This window comes from Magallana gigas, chromosome 6 (assembly GCF_963853765.1).
Source record: "Magallana gigas chromosome 6, xbMagGiga1.1, whole genome shotgun sequence".
Classification (NCBI taxonomy): Eukaryota; Metazoa; Mollusca; class Bivalvia; order Ostreida; family Ostreidae; genus Magallana; species Magallana gigas.
In genome coordinates, this window is record NC_088858.1 from 23504716 (window position 1) to 23523348 (window position 18633).

The window sequence follows — 18633 nt, forward strand, 5'->3', positions numbered from 1 at the left end:
TGTTTTTTGATACCGTATTTTCCCGACGACTCGTCGATGCGGACGACTCGTCGAATTGCTCATTTTTAGCCAAAATTTTAACAAAATCCTACGATACGTCGATTCAGACGACACGTCAAACTTATCGCTTCAAAATGGTGTATAAAACTGCAGTAACATTATCAGTGTATGATGCCACGATGTCCCCGATATTGCTACCAATTATTATTAATGATTAACATTTAAACAATTACTCTTTATACTTATACATCATGTTTTCAAATACCGACAATATCTACAAAGTCGCTTGCATTTTAAACAATTCCCGATATCGCGTATTATGCAAAACTAAACTTACTTTGACAGAAATATTTTATTCCCATGCATTAAAATAATTATCCACAATGACCATCGCCAGTGTATTCGCCATTACGTAACCAGCCACCTGTTGACTCGGCGCGTGGTCAATGTTTGTATAACAATTTCCGGTGTCAGAGGCATGCACCTGTCTCGTGTCTGACTTCAAATGGGGATCTCAAGTGCAGAAAGCTTAGCAATTACTATGATTTGATGAAACTTGTTTACTTTGTATCCAGTAATACAGTTACACGCTATTATTTTAAAGAGACACTGTTAGAATAGATCGATCATTTGTACGACTTGATAATGACGATATACGACATACATATGTTTCCTAAATTTTTTATTTAACAATAATCAAAGAATTGGACAATAATTAATTAATGAACTATAATCACTCTTATAACGGTACTCTTTATGTACACAGTGAGTGAAATTGCTGTATAGATGTCGGCCTTAGCAAGATTATTAACACAACCGGGATCAGTCTACCGTATAAACAATAGAGTTGATAATTGCCGATTACGTATTTTAAGATTGATTTTGACCATAAAATATTTCTTATTTATACTTTCCACTAACAACTCTTTACTAATAAAATAATAAAACTTTAAAACATTCACCGGACCTACTGCAATATTTTTTTCCATCCAAGTTTGGTTTCAATTTTACTGCGCAATATTATCTTCCCACTATAGTAATATATGGAATCATGTGACAATGTGTTTATAAAAACGGAACGGTAAAACTTTTAATTGATTAAAAAAATACACCATTGTTCAATAACTGTTATTAATATGTATTCTAGTGTTAACAGATGAGTGAAAATGATAATAATTAAAGATGAACATTGAATTTAACAACGTAATTTTCAATAACACAGCCAGCTCAAGATGATTAAAACCAAGATTTTTAATACTATTTTTCACAATTTTCTGACCTCAAGCCGTAGACAAGTCGATCAAGACGATAAGTCGAGTGCGCTGCTTCAGAGAAAAAAAATATCGACTTATCGTCGGGAAAATACGTTTAATAGATATCCTTTATTAGATAATAAAACAGCAGCTTGAATAAAGAAAATCTTGTTTTTTAAATTTTAGGTAGTTAATTTCTTTCTCCGATAAAAAAAAAAACCTCCCTCATCTGTTTTTTTTACCAATAAAAAAGAAAAAATAAAGCCTCCCTCCCTCATCTATTTTTGGAAAATTTGGCCTGAGAACCAGAGAATTAATTTTACTAATTTACATTGTTTTACTAAATTTCTGAATCTTGCAAGAACTTGTGCAATATTAAATTTCTGCACACTACATTTAACCAAATGCAGCTTTAAATTGTTCTATTACATTGTCATTTTACTTACAGATTGATGAACATCGATCAATAATGGACATTCGGTCTCCATTGCATGTTGCCTTAGAACAGAACAACATTGAAGCTTTCAAGTTACTTTATGAAGACATTCACAAGAAGGAGAATAAGCGTCTGAAAAGCGGATGTTTGCCTATACTGTTGTCTGGTATTGACACTGGAAGGTGGGTTTATGATATTTTAGTCAATGTGGCGGTGTGCAAAATTAACAAAATGCAGAAAATAGCCCACTGGACTATCCCACTTAGATTTGGGATAGACTTTGGGAAAATTCATATTCATATTCATATTCAATCTCATATTCAGCAAATTTTTTTAAACATTTTCAGGATAATCCTGCTCCCAGTCTGATTCACTTTCGAAGTCTAACTCTTCTTCTCTTTCTTCCTCTTCACCCTGTTCTCTGTCTCAGTTTCTCCCCTCTCATGTTCTTTCTCACTATCGTGTAGCTTCTGATCTAAGTCTCTGCAATCTCAATATCATATCTCTCTCTCCTGTTCTTTTTCTCTATTTATATCTTGCGCTGTTAAACAACGCTTTCTGTGGTCAAATATTTCAACATGGCAGATGTTTGAAAATTGAAAATTGTTTCTTTATATCAGTTATCACATGAAATATGAATGGCTTTAAAGAAATGAATACATTTGTTCAAATGAATAGCTATCAGGAATAGTATAAGCTACAAGTTATATCTTATGGGTTCTTTGCAATCTACAAGCCTGTTCATTCCTGTACATACATTATAAAAATTATATTGCAAAAACTGACGATGTAATGCACATACTTTCCTTTCTACATGTATACATTGATTTGCTTAAATTCTCTACTATAGTATCTACAGTATTATATTTGGTTTCAAATGAAGAAAAATTTTCATTAAGCTTTATATGAATATTATTCTCTTGTAGATACAACCAAGCATCTCTGGGTGTTAGAGCAGTGATAAAACTTAACACATCACGTGGTAACAGAGAAGGCAATGCAGCTTTCCTCAAGGTTTGTGCTCTTCCATTCATTTTCTTTTCAATAATTCATTAAAAACTTACTGATTTAATATGTAGAGCATGCACCATATACAATACTTTAAGACCATTTTAAGCTGTCAATACCATATTGCAGAAGTAAATGAAGCTAAGTAATAAAACCAAAGGTTTTATTTGCATTGTTTGTTTGTTGAATCCACCTGCAAAGGATAAAACAAAGCAAAACATTTATGATTGTCACTGGTTGCTGGCTTGCTTGATTGTGTACTCCAAGGGTCTATGGGAATATCTGATAAACTATTGCTAGAAGTTGTTTCTCTTGATCCAAATGTATGCATTTTCACACCCTGATTGCTTGATGGCCCATGTTTGTTATCCTGATTAATTAAGAATTTAACTGCAGCCTACTGTAGTTTGAAAAACAGAATAAGCATTGTATGCATGTGTATATCAATCAACTAGAAGCTTAAATGTATAGTATTTAACTTTCTTGCTTAAGAAGATTGTAGTTAAAAATTTAAAGGTGTGGCTTTGTATTTTAGCATTAACTTGAAAATCATTTTCTATTTGCAATTGATGGTTTTTTATGGTGGCATAGATCTGCCACCACTTGTCAGATAATTATGTCGACTTGTCAGATCTTGATGTCGACTTGTCAGATAATTATGTTTACTTGTCAGTTCTTTAAGTCGACTTGTCACTTATACACGTGTTTAAGAATTCAACACTTTAACCTTTTCACGCCCAATTTGTGCCATCCATTTGAAATAATATTTTCTGACAAGTCGACATAAGGATCTGACAAGTCGACATAATCATCTTTTAAGTCGATATAATTATTTGACTTGTCAACATAATTTTTTGACAAGACGACATAACATCTGACAAGTCAACATCATTATCTGACAAGTCGACTTACAATATGAATGATAATTTTCTTTAAACTAGTGGCCATATTATTTTTTCTGTCAGATAATTATGTTAACTTGTCAGATCATGATGTGGACTTGACAGATAATTATGTAAACTTGTCGGATATTTATGTCGACTTATATGATATTATGATGACAAGTAAATGGCAGTTAGTGGCACTAACACACTTTGACAACAAAATATTGAGTTTCTAGTCACTATGGTTATTTTCTGACAAGTCAACATAAAGATCTGACAAGTTGACATAAATATCTGACAAGTCGACATTATCATATGAGAATTTAACATAATTATCTGACAAGTGGTGGCAGATCTATGCCACCATAGTTTTTAGTAAGCCAAAGTCTGATTAAGATAAATAAGCACATAAATGTTTGAACTCATTTAATTAAAAAATTTACAACCTCTAAAACTCTGCAATCAACTGGTATATTATTTTGATATACATGTACAGTGTACATGTAGGAAAAAATATGCATTGATTAATACATGTACATGTTTTTATCTGAATTAATAGATTAGTTTAAATGCCTTTGAAAAATTTTCAAAACAAAAAAAACGTTTGGTAAGATATGGGAATTTTTATTCATCTTAAATTACATTTGTATATTTTATGAGATTTTTTCTTCCAAATAGGACATAGATATGGAGGATGTGGAGGATATTGATTTGGTCAAACACTGTATGATAAAAGGGGTAAAGAAAGAAACAATGGATGCATTCCTACAGGCAACCAATAATAGTAACTACTGGGTATGTGACATAATAAGTGCTTCTGTACTCTAGTCCAAGCAGAAAAAAATACATTTATGTAGTCCTGAATAACATTATCATTATTATTCTTGTAATTATAGGATGTTATTAGCAAGATTCATATTGCTGTGAGTCGTGGGCACTTAGAACTCTCTGGAAAACTAATGGACTCTGCCTTTGAAAAGGGAGGATTTGGCTTTAATTTTCTACACAGAGATGTAAGTCTAGGCTTTTATGAAATTTGTTTTGTAATGTCTCTTCCACTCTTTTAAAATGGCAACTGTGTTAAGCTTCTTTTTAAATTGTATTCCTCTTTATTGTAGGTTTTAAACTTTACAAATGAAGATCTCAAATCATTTGCAAGTGCTTCTGTCAGGAAAAAGCCAAATGATAATGCTTTGGTATGTACATGCACAAGAATTTTTACATATCGTTATACAACCCAGTATATTATACATCTATTGATTTGTTTAAGAATGAACCAAAAGTATCAAAGTGACAATTGAAATAAATATGAAATAAAATGCAATCTATTGAAACTATGTGTACATTTTTTCCTGAAAAATACCCCATCCTATCTGACTACAAATATATTCGTTGAAATGATAATGTGAGTTAGATGTACTCACTACTTTACAGATAAACCCAATGCACTGTGCTTGTATAAATCCTAATGTCAAATACCTGGAAAAGCTCCTCTCTGTGGAGCCGGATTACACCATAGAAGACAAGTATGGCCGTAAGCCCATTCATTTTGCTGCAGCCTGTCAGGGCACAGGGCCCCTGGAACTCCTGCTTCAGAAGTAAGGACCAACTGAATGCTTTGTTGAGACTTGTAAATTAATTGAATTAAGGTGGTATTGGACACCTCCATATTGTGACATTCTTCTGATTGAAATAAACAATAAAAGCAAGCATAATTTTATAACCTTTTATTTCCCTAAATTGTTACCCAACAGGGTAGTGCAATGGTTTAGAGCATTAACCACGAATCTATAAGTCGTGAGTTTGAGTCCCCCTGCGACTTTTATGATTTTTACTTTTTTTTAAAGTCAAATTTTGAGAAAAAATTGTAAATTTTAAAATGGAGAAAGTATTTTGATTATGATGTACTTTTATCCACATTAACATCGACAGGTGTCCCATACCATTTTAAAGCATTCAATTTGCTGGGTGGACATTTATTGAGAATTGATTATGGAATTCTCTACTTTTTTTAAACAGAGGAGCCACCCCAAATGAAGTGACAAAGAGAAAAGTCACTCCATTACATTTTGCCTGTTATGCTGGGCGAGTTAAAAATGCTGAAATTCTTCTTGAAAAAGCTAAATCAAGTAAGAAAAAATTGTTTGTATTAGTACATTTATATGAATGAATTGCTTTAAGGTTAGTTTTTGTAAGATATAAAAGGACATATTGTGTCATGTTGTCATCAACTACTCAAAAGATTCGAGTTGGTAAAAATTGTGCGTATACTTGGAGTAAATCAACAAATGTGGTTTTTTTCCCCAGTAAATACGGATAATCAGTTGATGTCTAAATGGGGTGAAGGAGGTGTGAACAGACCTACCTGGGAATCTATCTGTCCAATACACATAGCTGTACAAAATAATGACATGGTATGCTGATATGGAAAAATCATTGTAATTGAATGACTTGATAGGGAATTTACATTAAAAGGAAAAGAATGCAGTTCTTAGTAAAATATTTCATAGAAGAAAATTAATGTGAATTCAAGAAAATTGAAATCTCTGAGATGCAAAATAATGTGCTCTCTAGATGTCTTCTAATAAAATGTTGAGCTCATTGTTTTCTATATGGCTCTATGTTAAACAGGATCTCCTCAATCTCCTTCTGAAGTATGGGGCAAATGTCAACAAACAATTATCAGCTGGCAAAGACAAGTTGTCTCCCTTGATGCTGGCAGCTGCCCATGGGCATCTGGACATAGCCAGAAGGCTTGTTCAGGCGGGGGCCACTGTGGAACTGCTTGGTATAAATCTTCCTTACTTTTTTCAAATGGATGTTTTCACTGCAATTTTTTTTATATTGATGAAATGAAAATGTATAGCCTTGTAATGAATTGTTTGACAATTTTTCTTCTTTCAGACAAATACAAAAGATCTGCCTTAACACATGCCGTCATGAATGGCAATGCCAATGTGGCATCCTATTTGTTATACTTGGGATCAGATCCAAACCGAGTAGATAGTTCCGGGAATTCCCTGACTCACTATGCAGCTGCGTATGGATGGTATTTTGTTCTCAAGTTGCTCGTTAATGAGGGTGGAGCTAAACCCAGTGTGGCTAATGATTGGCAGGTATGAACTAACCATCAGGTTACTCTCAACAAACCAATTATTTCAATGCATGTATTTTGTAAAGCTTTTTGTATGTATGAAATTTAAAGTTTAAGAATTTTTTTTTTAGCTTACTCCTGTTGGGATAGCCTATTTAAAAAGTCACGTTGGATTGGTCGACTTTCTACTCAAGATGCCAGGAGTTGATGTGAATTTTAAAAATGACACAGGTACAGTTACAGTATAAAGTGAAATAATGCCTTTAAATTTAAATACAAGTAAACTTTTGTTATGCAGTATAACCTCTTACCACAAAATATATTGAAATAAAAAAAATGAAGCTGCTTGTTTGTAACCAAACAAAGCTTTTGTAACAGATCTCTTTTAATCACAGGTCAGACCTTAGTCAGTTTTGCCTGCAGCAATTTAATAACGAAAGGCCTAGTAGAGCAAGTTTCCTACATTTTGGACAAGGGAGCAGATCCCACGATCGTTGACATCGATGGACTTAATGCAGTAAGTTTTGCATGTCCAGTTTTGTCTTCTATGTTTGTATGGTGTTATACACGGTGAAATTGTATCATTTTTACGCCGCCATGTATATTATTAATAAAACAATGATGTATTTTGTTCTTTACAGCTACATCATTTATGCGATAATGATGAAGAGGTATGAAGTAAATTTTTGTCCTCAAATTTGATGCTTTCTTTACACCACTTGCTATTTGATGTACTCTGGCCTTTTCTCTATTTGATTTTCTCTTTTTACAGTGGGGATACAATGATTCAAGAATGGACATCACAGTTACAATAGCTAAGTTATTGATAAAGTATGGCTGTAACCCAAAAGCCAAATCTACCAAGAGGCAAACCGCTATCATGTTAGCACTAGCCAAGGTAAGATTCTTTGACTTAATTGTCTAAGAGTTTTCTGCTAATATTCATTTTCAGCTAATGTGAGAAAAAAATTGAGCCCACTTGTGCTTGATTGCCAAGATGAAAGACATGTTTTTCTCTGTATTTATTTCACCGCTGCATAATTGTTTTTCAATACAGGCCAATACAAAGCTGGTGAAATATTTGATTGAAGAAGGAGGTACTGTGACACCAGAGAAGAATGACAAGGGGCAAAATTCTTTACATTTACTGACCAAACACTGTACAAGCCATGAATTAGCTTCTCTGTTGAGGACATTTCATAAAGAAGTGAGTTACATGTATTTTGATTCTTTGTGACTATTCCTCTTGGTTATACAGCATGAACCTTTAACTGATTTGTCCTTAAAGTTGACGTTGGGAACCTATAAATCTGCTAAGTTCGATGATCAATTAAGACTTTCAAATATGGTGAATTCCATACATGTTTTGATTATCCGTAAAGCCAAAATTAAAAAAAATTGTTTTGTTTGATGTACTCCGAATGACCTATCAAAATTGGCTCGACTCGATCTTTTATTTTAGTACTAATCAAATTCAATATTTTTTCCTTCTTGGAAGGAAATATAATGATCATATTGGTTTTAAAGTTAAAGTTTTGTATATTACATGTATATCCTGAAAACGCTTTAATTCAAAAAAATATATTACTTGTAACTAGCAAACATCTATACAACATCGATGAAAAAGATAATGGACGAAGCCACGCTACAGTTTCAAACGTGCACTGGATATTTGTAGAAAACTGACTGCTGGCATTGTAGTTATTTTAAAAAGAGCATCTAAGAATAAGATCATTAAAACATGCTGAATTCAAAGCTTTGTTTGTATATCATCTTTCTCTGACCTGTGTTAACAGTAATTTGCAAAATATAATACACACTTTTTCTCTAGAAAATTTCCTTGTGAGAAATGCATGGTTTTTTTTTGCAGGGATTTCAGTATGTCCCTATTACTTTACACCCCAATAGAATTTTGACTCTTTTTAAACATGTAGAATATTGGCTATCGTAATTCAATATAAAATGTATTTCCCTTGTGTGTTGATAGATAAATTGTATTGAAATGGCTGTTTAAAATTCCTAGAAACTGTTTATTCAGCAATCAAAGCTTTGCATTCATCATATCCGTGATCGCCGCCATTACAAGATGTTATAAATAGATCTGTGCATTAGATCTCGATTGCAGGCATGAATGAGTAAGCCTACCACATGATTTTTAAATAAATAGGCATTTTAAGTTCCTGATTACTAGTATTGAAATTAAAACAACTTGTCTTGAAGATTCGTTTTACCTTAATTAGGGCCCCGCAAGGATTTGCGGGTGCCCTATAGTAATCACTCTGTCCGTCCGTCCTTCTGTCCGTCCGTCTGTCACTCTTCCGTCCACAAATTTTCTGTTTTTTTCTAATAACTTTTTTTATGGTTGCCCAATCAAGTTCAAATTTGGTATGGTAGTTTAGTAGGCAGAAATACATATTTTGATGCTAAGTTTGGTTCTCTATGTCTTCTGGTTTGGAGCTGGGGTGGTGGGGTAGATTCCTTAACTATGCATAAGAATAAATGGGCAAAGAGAGATAACTGCTGACAATGTTACCATTGTATACTTGGAAGGCTGTGCAATATTTGTACTTTGGGATTAATTAACCGTCCACAGGAAGAAAATTCTAAGCTTTATCTTTATCTGTCACATTGAGATTACTTACTGCACTGCCTGTGTCTGCAAATGAACTTTGTTTTGAAGTTAAGGTCAATTTTGAATGATGTGTAGTATTGTGTACATTCTTTGAAATATGGATTATTATAATATTCATACTTAATAATTTTATTGAATTCTAAAATCAAGATATATATTAAGATATCCTTTTTCACTATTTTATATTTTAATTATTTATTTGATTTTTTTCTGCCTTAATGCTGTTAATTTAACAGGTAATCAGATAATAACCCCATTCTGTCATATCTGAAAAAAAAATCTTATTGTAAATTTAGAAGAAAAGGATGAGAGAGCAGAACAATTACTCCCAATTAATGAACACCTTTGTCTGCAATTGATGTTTGTTTTGAAGAGGTCAACCCTGGGTGATACAATGTATTTGCATTCACTGAAGGCTTGCATTTTATAAAACACCTGTTTAAATCTTTTTTAAATACACATTTCATTTAGTTTTTTATAAGACATGAGGTTATCCCTGTTTTATGCAGATACAAGGATACTATTTAGAATTTTTGGACATTCAAGAATTATCTTGAAATTTTAAAAATACAGTTGTTACTTATAATTTTCATTTTTTTTTTACCACCTTATATATATATATATTGCAGTTCTTTACATCTTGTGCCGGGCATTTATTTCTCATCATTGTTAATATAAAGAGGATGGAATTCAAAGTTTTTTTCACTTCTCTATATTAATTGTCATAGCGGGGCCCTTCCTGACTGGTCAGTTTTCTAGTTTTTAACACCTCTGCGGTCCTATAGAAGCCATTGTTGTACACATGTGCGTCCTGCTTATAATCTTTTGCATACAGTGTACCCTTGAGGTAAAGAAATACTTAGAACGTTTAGTATCATACAACCGAACCACATTCTTTCACAAATTTTCAAGGCCAAAGATGGGGGGAGGGATGGGAATTCTGTATTATACACAACCATGTATTGTATTTGGAAAAAAACCCCAAAACAAAACAAAAAAACTGACCTACCTACCCACTTTTGAAACTAGGGGATGGAATACATCAACAAAATTTTTTTAATGATGGCCTATTTCTTAGATATCCTGCTTTGTGCTGCAAGATTTACAAGTAAATCAAAAATTCCATTTCAGGCATCTAAGAATGATGTAAAAGAAAATGGCATTGGAGATGAAAGCATGGAAGTCGATGGGGTGAAAAGAAGTCCCTCTGCTCCAAAGGTGCCGTCTCTGAAGAAACAAGCCTCTTTCCAGTCTGCACTGAGTGTGCTGCAACAAATGGTGAATGAGTATGATGACCAGGGATTCACCCCACTTCTGTTGGCTTGTGAAATGTATATGAATTATACAAAACCTCCTAAAAGAAATAATGTAAGTTTATACCACTTGCACAAATGTGCATTTTGAATCACTTCCTGAAGGGTTATTCCATGCTTGGTTGGGACACGGTCAAAACTATTGCTTCGAGGTAGAAAAAAAGACCTGGGAAACTGTTGTACAAGGCTGAAGGCTGAGGACAACAGTTTCCTTGGGCTTCTCCATACCATTGGACAAGGTTTTGATTATTGTCTTATTATCTAAATCCAATCTACTACTACACTTTAATCAGATACTAAATAATGAAGTTACTGGGAAATACTAGTAGTTCATTAAATGACTGATTAACAGTTTGTCATATGTTGAACTGTTTCATCATTGGTCATTTTTTGTATGTAGCTCTGTAGTTTAAGATGGTGAACAGTTAAAAAATATATGTGATATCTGTGTAAACAGTGGAATAAAAAATAAATATAGTTCTAGCATAAATTGAATAGAAACAAGAGATTCTCACTCAGTTGGAAGATCTGTTGACTGAGTTGAAGACTAATGCTGATGCTCTTTGCAGGAGCCGGAGATCACTGGTGACCAGTGGTGTCTGGATTTTATTAAGACACTGATTGACATCACCAAAGTGGACTGTAACCAGAGTGTGAAGGAAGTGGAGAAAGGCAGACACAGTAAGTTCAATGAAGGGTCGTGATTGGGTACCAAGATCATTCAGTCAGAATTAGTACCCTGCCATAACTAAAATGTAAATTTTGAAAACAATGATGATGGATTTTGGGTATATTTTAAAGTCCCCTGACCAGGTTACAGATTCATGCAAACAATTGATAAGTTCATTACATCACATTTTTTATATGATGACTCCATCCTATTTGGTTCGTTACCCTATTGCTGGTCTGGTTTTATAAATTGCATATTGCAGGGAATACTAGAATTACTCATTTTATTTCTTTATTTTGTATCATTTATGAAGACCAGAGTTATTATGGTGAAAAGTTGAGGAATTGGCGTAACATTTGGAACTGATTAACATAATTTAGAGTCTACAAGTAAAAGGTTTATCAGTATGTGACAATAATTGATCACTGGCGAATAACATTGTTTTCCAGGTCTGTATAACCCACTGCATTTCATGGTCCAGGCAGCTTCAAAATGGGACACTAAAAGGAAAGGAGTCACTTTTTTCCTCTCAGAGAAAATGAATTTAGAAAGTGCTGAAAGTGAGGGGAAAACACCTCTGGCTTTGGCTGCAACATCAAAGTTGTTTGAAGTTGTTAAAATGTTGGTAAGTGTTTGTTAATTAAGGTTTTAAGGACTTAGAAATCAGTTTCAAATGTTTCATTTAGAGTCGCAGAATCTTTTGCCCAGTAAAAAGCAAAAAGCTCAAGTGAGTCTTTTTTTCTGTTGTATGTTATTGACATTAGAATTTTCTTATTTTCATCTCCCTTCGTATATGGTAGAATTCTTTGAAAAGAACCAAAAAGTACATGTGTCAAAAAAAGTTCTTTTCCCTACAGTTAATGCTATTGTTGTATAAATATTTTCATAGGTGGATGCAGGAGCAAAGGCAGATACACAGTATTTTGTGGATAAAAAGAAAGGAACCAAAGTGAGCTTGGTCAATACAGTTGCATTGTGAGTAAATTTTTTTTCCACACAATTAACATTTTATGCCTGCTGTGATTAAACGTGGAATTCAATGTCTTAAAGTCTTCTAGAAGTACCATGCTGTTATTAAATCCAGTGTTTTTGTATTTGTATGTAATCTGCAGGAGTGGTTCTGTCCAAACAATGACATGTTTACTGGCAGCTTTAAATGACATTTCAAAATGTCAAAATACAGAAACCATGAGAACTCCTCTGCATGAAGTTGCATTCAGGAAAGGTGAGAGCATAAAAGATTAACAGATGAGTGATGTTGTATTCATGCAAACAGATCATCATTTACATTTTAAGCTTTTAATTGAGTGAGCTGTAAAAATGGTTCCGGCCCGCAACAGTTTTATTTAGTCAGATCTTCGTACTTTTTCAGGGTCCACGGGTGAGGCTATGGTGCAGAAGGTCAACATCTGTGAGGCTCTGCTGAAGGCAGGGGCGTCGGTTAATGCCCTGGACAAGTGGTACAGGACGCCTCTACATTACTGTGTCAGCAGTAACCTTGGGAATGCCGACGCCAGCACCACCATGGAGGAACTCCTTTTGGAGAATAAAGCCGATCTCTTCCTGAAGTGTTATCTGGGCAGATTACCGTTACATTACGCTTTCGATAAAGTGGATATGTAAGCACATTTTTGTTTCTGAAAGTAAATTTTTTAGTCAGAAGGAAAATGAATTGCATAATACTTGAGGGAAGGGATTTTCTGTCTTTTGATTATACGTTTCCATCTCTTGATTATACTTGTTTATAACAGGAAAAACATTTAGGGTGAATTATTGGTTTTTTTTTCAAATTATGTAATTTTTAGCATTATTTAAAAAACATACATATTTATGAATATATAAAACACACCCAATGTCATTAGATTAGAAGAATCGTTTTGTTCCATTATCACAAGTAATTTGTGATTGCGTAATATGATCCATTTTTGGGAACAATTGACAGGTTTGGTCAGTCCTCTGCTCTTGACCCCATTGAGCTGTGTAGTGTATTGACCAGTGCCATGAAGGGTGAGCACATTGATGATGGAGACAGAAACATTCAGTCCGCTCTCCACTTGGCGGCACAGAGAGGGGCCACTATCTGCTGTGTCCACCTCCTGCAGCAGGTAAATAGAATAGACCCTCCTAATGAATCATAGGGGGGACCCAACCACCAAAACCCATTTGGCTTTACTCATGTATTACTCATATTGTGTACAGATGAACATAAACATCATCAGAATACATATGTCTACTTTGTATCATACTGACCTTTTAGTGTTTATGTTAGCTACTCATTCGGAAATTTGTTACCACCACCTAGTCAAATTTTAATCACTCCCTAAACTTTAACAGCGCCCCCTACTACAGCGCTTAAAAGGCCTTAAAAGGTGAATCAGAAATTCCTGATGATATTCTGTCACAGTTGGAGGAGGGACTAGCAAATGCTATGGTAGACATTGGTGTACGTACATTGTACAGGAAGGTTAAATGGCAATGGCTTGCACATGTACATATAGTAATACAGCAGAACCTTTAGCAAATTAAAATTGTATGCTATAAGGGCTTTATGCATGCATGCATATTTAAGCTGACATTAGTTAGGACAAACTGTAAATTTTCTTTATCTTGTTCATATATGTACCATAAGTGTCAATAAACTTTCATGTATACACTTGTGTCTCTGATAGACACCGCTTAAGTTGGTTGAAAAATCCTGAAATTAATATTGAGTGCCCAATATAACTGCTGTTACCTGGTATCGTCCCCAATAAATGAGAAAATCAGATGTCAGAATTTTTGTGTGGAATATATAATCAATAAATATTCAGTAACATTAAAAAACTGATTTTAGCTCATTTAAAAAAGCTTGTCAATTCAATGTTTTGAATTAATGTTTCAGAAAAATGTGGAGATAAATAAAAAAGATATTAATGGAAATACACCCTTATCCCTGGCTGTGAGCAAAGGTCACGACAGGCAAGTGTTTGAAATTTATTATTAACTAAATGATATTTTAAAAAAAATGTAGAGTTAGAATACAGGTATATTTGGGAAATGATTTTTAAATATATTGCTACCATGTTTCAGTTTGAAAAGTAATGGACTCTCATTTGAAAGTATACATGTAAAATATGTGAAAAATACTATAGCAAAGATCCTGACAATTTTTTTCATTGCAGTTGTGCTTTAATGCTGATTCAAAAAGGAGCCAGTGTGAATGAGAAAGTAGTAAATGAGGCTCTGAATTATGAAGAACGATCAAAGACTGATAAACGTCCAGAGCCTCACATCTGGGTGTGGAAGCAAGCCAAGCCTGTGGAAGTGAAAGAGAAAAAGGAGTTCTCCATTTTCCAGGTGTGTTATTGTTAGCTAAAAGCCTTGAACTTGTTGTATTCAATAATTTAATAATAATTAGTTAAGTTAAAAAGGAATTTCACACTAAGGATTTTCTGACTGAAATTAAGATCCACTGATTAATAAAATAATGTAAAAATTATACAATTGGGTTGTGTAAATTATTTAAAACAGTACATCTTTAAATAGAAAAATTAAACTTTCAAATTTGAATCCCCTATCAGAAAATGTTTACAAATGTGTTATAGACAACTAATAAATTTTAATCCATTATCAGTATATGTGTACAGGTGTGTTATAGACAACTAATAAGTGATTTAGATATTCATTTGAAATACATGTAAATATAACTACCTGAACCAGTATTCTTGAACTTTTTGAAGATTAGTCATGCATATATACTATATATGCTGAACCGTTCCCAACAAGTTTTTGGAGTAATTTTTTTATAGAATATTGTGTTCAAGTGTAACAAAGATCTGTGGATAATTATTCTGTGTGTACATGACCATGATGGTTGACTACTGTGTGCTTGAAATTTATTTATTTTTTGTTTGTTTATATAGGACTGCATTAAGAAAGAACAACAGGGTGTAGCATACATGGTTCTAGAAGCAGGAGATATCAATGCTTCTATGGTTGAGGTTAGTTTCTTGATAGGAGAACAGTTACAAGCCATTCCTTTACATGTTTGTTTTATAAAAACCTTGTCAGGTGATGAGAGAAGCTTCCTGAACCACTGTTTCTGAATTTTTTTTAACCAGAGTATTTTGTATTGTTTTGAATCTTGAATGTTGCACTGAGACAGTGCAGTGTTTGTAAGGCGAAACATAGATTAAACCTGCCGGCTACAGACATGTCTGTCTTAAAGCTATTAAAATAGACCCTCTTAGTTGGCACACTGAGGTAGCATTGATTATTTTTTTTTTTTCTCCATTTATGAAACAGTGTTTGAAGATTCTTTAGTAATCTGATGACAAAGTTTGATATTCAACATGTCTAATTTATACATTTAAAAATATCTAAAAGAAATATTTTGCAGCATTTTGAGTCTCGTTTATTACACAGGCAGCTTTAAAAGTGAACAAATTCAATGTGGCATTACGAGTCTTAAAGAAGATCAAAGATAACAGTAAAGTACAGATGTTGAATGCCAAGAAACAGAACTTGCTTCACATTCTAGCCCTCTGTAGCAGCTCAGAAAACCAGGCAGTTCTACAATATCAGGTATATTTAAGGAATGAATTTCATTTCTAGGTATGCTATACGATGTAACTTAACTTGGGGCAGTTAACGCTTAGTTATTAAATTCATTCCTTATAATTTAATTGTTTATGACTAAAATCAGAAAACAATGCCCATTATTAAGTAAAATAACATTTTGTACAAAATTTAAACATAACGTCGAGCGGATTAATATGTTTGCACGCACATAGTATTGTGATGTAGGCAAGTTATGTTATATGATATATATTATTTTGTTAAGCTAATCAAATTAGATGTTACAACTGGATCAAATTATATTTATATATATACTATATTTGATGTCATTGTGTCTATAAAGAGATTTTCAGAAATCTGTACCATTAGGGAAAAAAATATAGTCTCTAAGAATCTGATTGCTTCAATTTCTCAAAAAAGACTTTTTCTGGATTTTTCACAGCAATGGCAGTTATTGGTTTCATCTTTACTAGAATGGACAAAAATTTGGCAAGATTTAATAAAAAGTAGCCTTATGTACGATGTAGAGGGAATGTGTTTGACGAGATTTAATAAAAAGTAGCCTTATGTACAATGTAGAGAGAAAGACTTTGACAAGGTTTAATAAACAGGGCTCGACACTAACGGTAGACTGGTGGCCCGAGTCCACCAAAAATTGGGAAGGTCTACCAACAGGTCTGTCCACAAAAGTTTTATTATGAAAATGAAATTATAAATGCAAATTCTTACATTGAAATTGACGACCAAAAATGAATAAATGAAGTTTTGTGATTGCGGTAACTGCACCAGAATTTCCTCATTAAAAGAAGTTGAACTTATTCTGTCCTCTGAGTTCATGATTGTGTAAATTAACTTCCTTGGCAATAAAATGATAGTTGATAAATAAAAAGATATTTTTAATGCAAAATACAAACTAAAATGATTATAATTTAACCAGTTGGCTATCCTCTACATAACGGTGGTGAGTGGGTCATTGGGTTAGACTAGTTTCTCTAAATACACTGAAGTAAAGTGACAGATTTTTATTTGTCACTTAGCTTACAAATGATGAGATATTTCCTTTATTGGAGATATAAATACATTTACCGGTAATAGCTCAAATTTCAACGAAGATAAGCTTTTTATTTTTTTTCAAAAATGGTTAGATATTTTATTAGCTGTTGTGGACATACTTCTAATCCAATGTACATGTTTATAAGTATAGTCTTTCCCAAAATATTTAACAGTATTTTGAATTTAAGTTTTGAATTTGTGAATATCATTAACTTAATATATAAAATGAAGTCTCCCTGATTTAATTTTCAAACTTATTTCTATAAATTTTTCTGATGGGGAGATGTAAAGTCTTCCTACAAAAAATTGTGACCTAGTAAAAATATTTTAAATATGTTTTGCTAGTGGAAATGATGATGATGTAGGAAAATGAAATAAATTCAATTAAGTGGAAGATTACACATGTTTATGTTCAAATTAATTACATTTAAGAAGCGTGCATACTGCATAGCATGGAGTAAATTAATTCAACAAAAATTCCAACATTAATGAAGGTCCACCAGAATTTGTGAAGGTCCACCAAAAATTCTTGACCAGTGGACCTGCCGTCCACCAAAGTAAAAAAGTTAGTGTCAAACCCTGATAAAAAGCAGACTAGTGTATGATGTAGAGGGAAAGTCTGGTTTGTGACCAGCTGAGTACAAATACGTAAGAACTCCTTTATGTTAAAGTTTTATGAAGGGTTATACATACGTTGTATGTTTGTAGGTTGCAGAAGCCTTGAAGGCCCGTGGAGTATCATTGAGTGAAACAGATGAAAATGGTTGTATCCCTATGCACTATGCAGCTTTAAAGCACCAACCCTACAATTTAGCCAAATTTTTTATAGGTAGGTATACTTATTTATGTATATGTATGGTAATTCTTATATCCAAAATTTGACAGTCAACTTGAAGTAAATGTGTTAATACATGTTTCACATAGAGATTTTCTCTGTTTGTGAATATGATTAAGTTGGGGAATAGCTTGGTAGGATGCCACTCGGCTTTCTACTGGTTGCTAATGGAAAAGAGATATAATTCCGTAAAATTAAAATAAGTTTTTTATTCTTTAAACATAGGATGGAAAGTGAATTAAAACAAAATCATATTTCGAAACACCCTGTAGTAAAACACAGCAATGCGAGAAATCAAGATCGTTTTTATGCTTATAATCTAAGGATCGATAATTCCACATAAGTATTATAATGCATAACGCTTATAAAATGCAAGAAAACTAGAAAACAAAAATATAAACTGTTGTCATTAAATAATTAAAGAGGAAATAACTTACAAATATTACTTAGCTGACAAATTTCTACCGATTCTTAAATTCACCTTCTCACATTGAAGAGTTCACTACAGGTTTACAATAATTACGCGGCGATAAAAAGAGTAACAGCATAGAAGTTCAATAATAAAAATCACACATTTAAACGAAATGAAGCAAAATTATGTATCATAGCATAATAAATCTGTGGTAACTAAATAATTTCCAGAAAAGTGTCAAATTGTTTAGATGCCATGGTTATTCAATTAAAAAGTAAAACGCTACCAATAAATTTTATCGTTTAAGAAATAAAGTTTAACTTCAAACAGTGAAAAAAAAAAAGCAAAGCAGTTAAAATAAGTAAAATATAAATGATTTTGAAATAAAAATTGTAACTCTAAAATGCTAAAAATAGAAAAATTAACTTGTGCTGAATTAACATTCAGAAATTATAACCTGTTTAAATTGTTATAGATAGTTTTAAA

The 18633-nt window shown here is 32.9% G+C and overlaps 1 protein-coding gene and 1 non-coding gene across 5 annotated transcripts in view; both read left to right on the top strand.

Annotated features, from left to right (window-relative positions):
* LOC105319280 (poly [ADP-ribose] polymerase tankyrase) overlaps positions 1 to 18633 on the top strand; it is a 68440-nt gene that overhangs the window by 10099 nt on the left and 39708 nt on the right. For all 4 annotated transcript variants that reach the window (XM_066088768.1, XM_066088767.1, XM_066088769.1 and 1 more), the window contains 27 exons: positions 1702 to 1871; positions 2616 to 2703; positions 4260 to 4376; positions 4478 to 4594; positions 4700 to 4777; positions 5016 to 5179; positions 5601 to 5710; positions 5889 to 5995; positions 6213 to 6369; positions 6486 to 6697; positions 6807 to 6906; positions 7071 to 7192; positions 7317 to 7346; positions 7448 to 7573; positions 7733 to 7882; positions 10439 to 10675; positions 11190 to 11301; positions 11740 to 11915; positions 12180 to 12265; positions 12403 to 12515; positions 12663 to 12909; positions 13233 to 13395; positions 14172 to 14248; positions 14452 to 14626; positions 15193 to 15270; positions 15695 to 15853; positions 17609 to 17729. In XM_066088768.1, coding sequence (XP_065944840.1) covers positions 1702 to 1871; positions 2616 to 2703; positions 4260 to 4376; positions 4478 to 4594; positions 4700 to 4777; positions 5016 to 5179; positions 5601 to 5710; positions 5889 to 5995; positions 6213 to 6369; positions 6486 to 6697; positions 6807 to 6906; positions 7071 to 7192; positions 7317 to 7346; positions 7448 to 7573; positions 7733 to 7882; positions 10439 to 10675; positions 11190 to 11301; positions 11740 to 11915; positions 12180 to 12265; positions 12403 to 12515; positions 12663 to 12909; positions 13233 to 13395; positions 14172 to 14248; positions 14452 to 14626; positions 15193 to 15270; positions 15695 to 15853; positions 17609 to 17729 — 3592 coding nt within the window. The remainder of the gene's footprint in view (positions 1 to 1701; positions 1872 to 2615; positions 2704 to 4259; positions 4377 to 4477; positions 4595 to 4699; positions 4778 to 5015; positions 5180 to 5600; positions 5711 to 5888; positions 5996 to 6212; positions 6370 to 6485; positions 6698 to 6806; positions 6907 to 7070; positions 7193 to 7316; positions 7347 to 7447; positions 7574 to 7732; positions 7883 to 10438; positions 10676 to 11189; positions 11302 to 11739; positions 11916 to 12179; positions 12266 to 12402; positions 12516 to 12662; positions 12910 to 13232; positions 13396 to 14171; positions 14249 to 14451; positions 14627 to 15192; positions 15271 to 15694; positions 15854 to 17608; positions 17730 to 18633) is intronic.
* Positions 15336 to 15605, top strand: LOC117689550 (small nucleolar RNA U85). The gene has a single exon (XR_004601828.2). It is a non-coding gene; the product is annotated as a small nucleolar RNA U85 (small nucleolar RNA).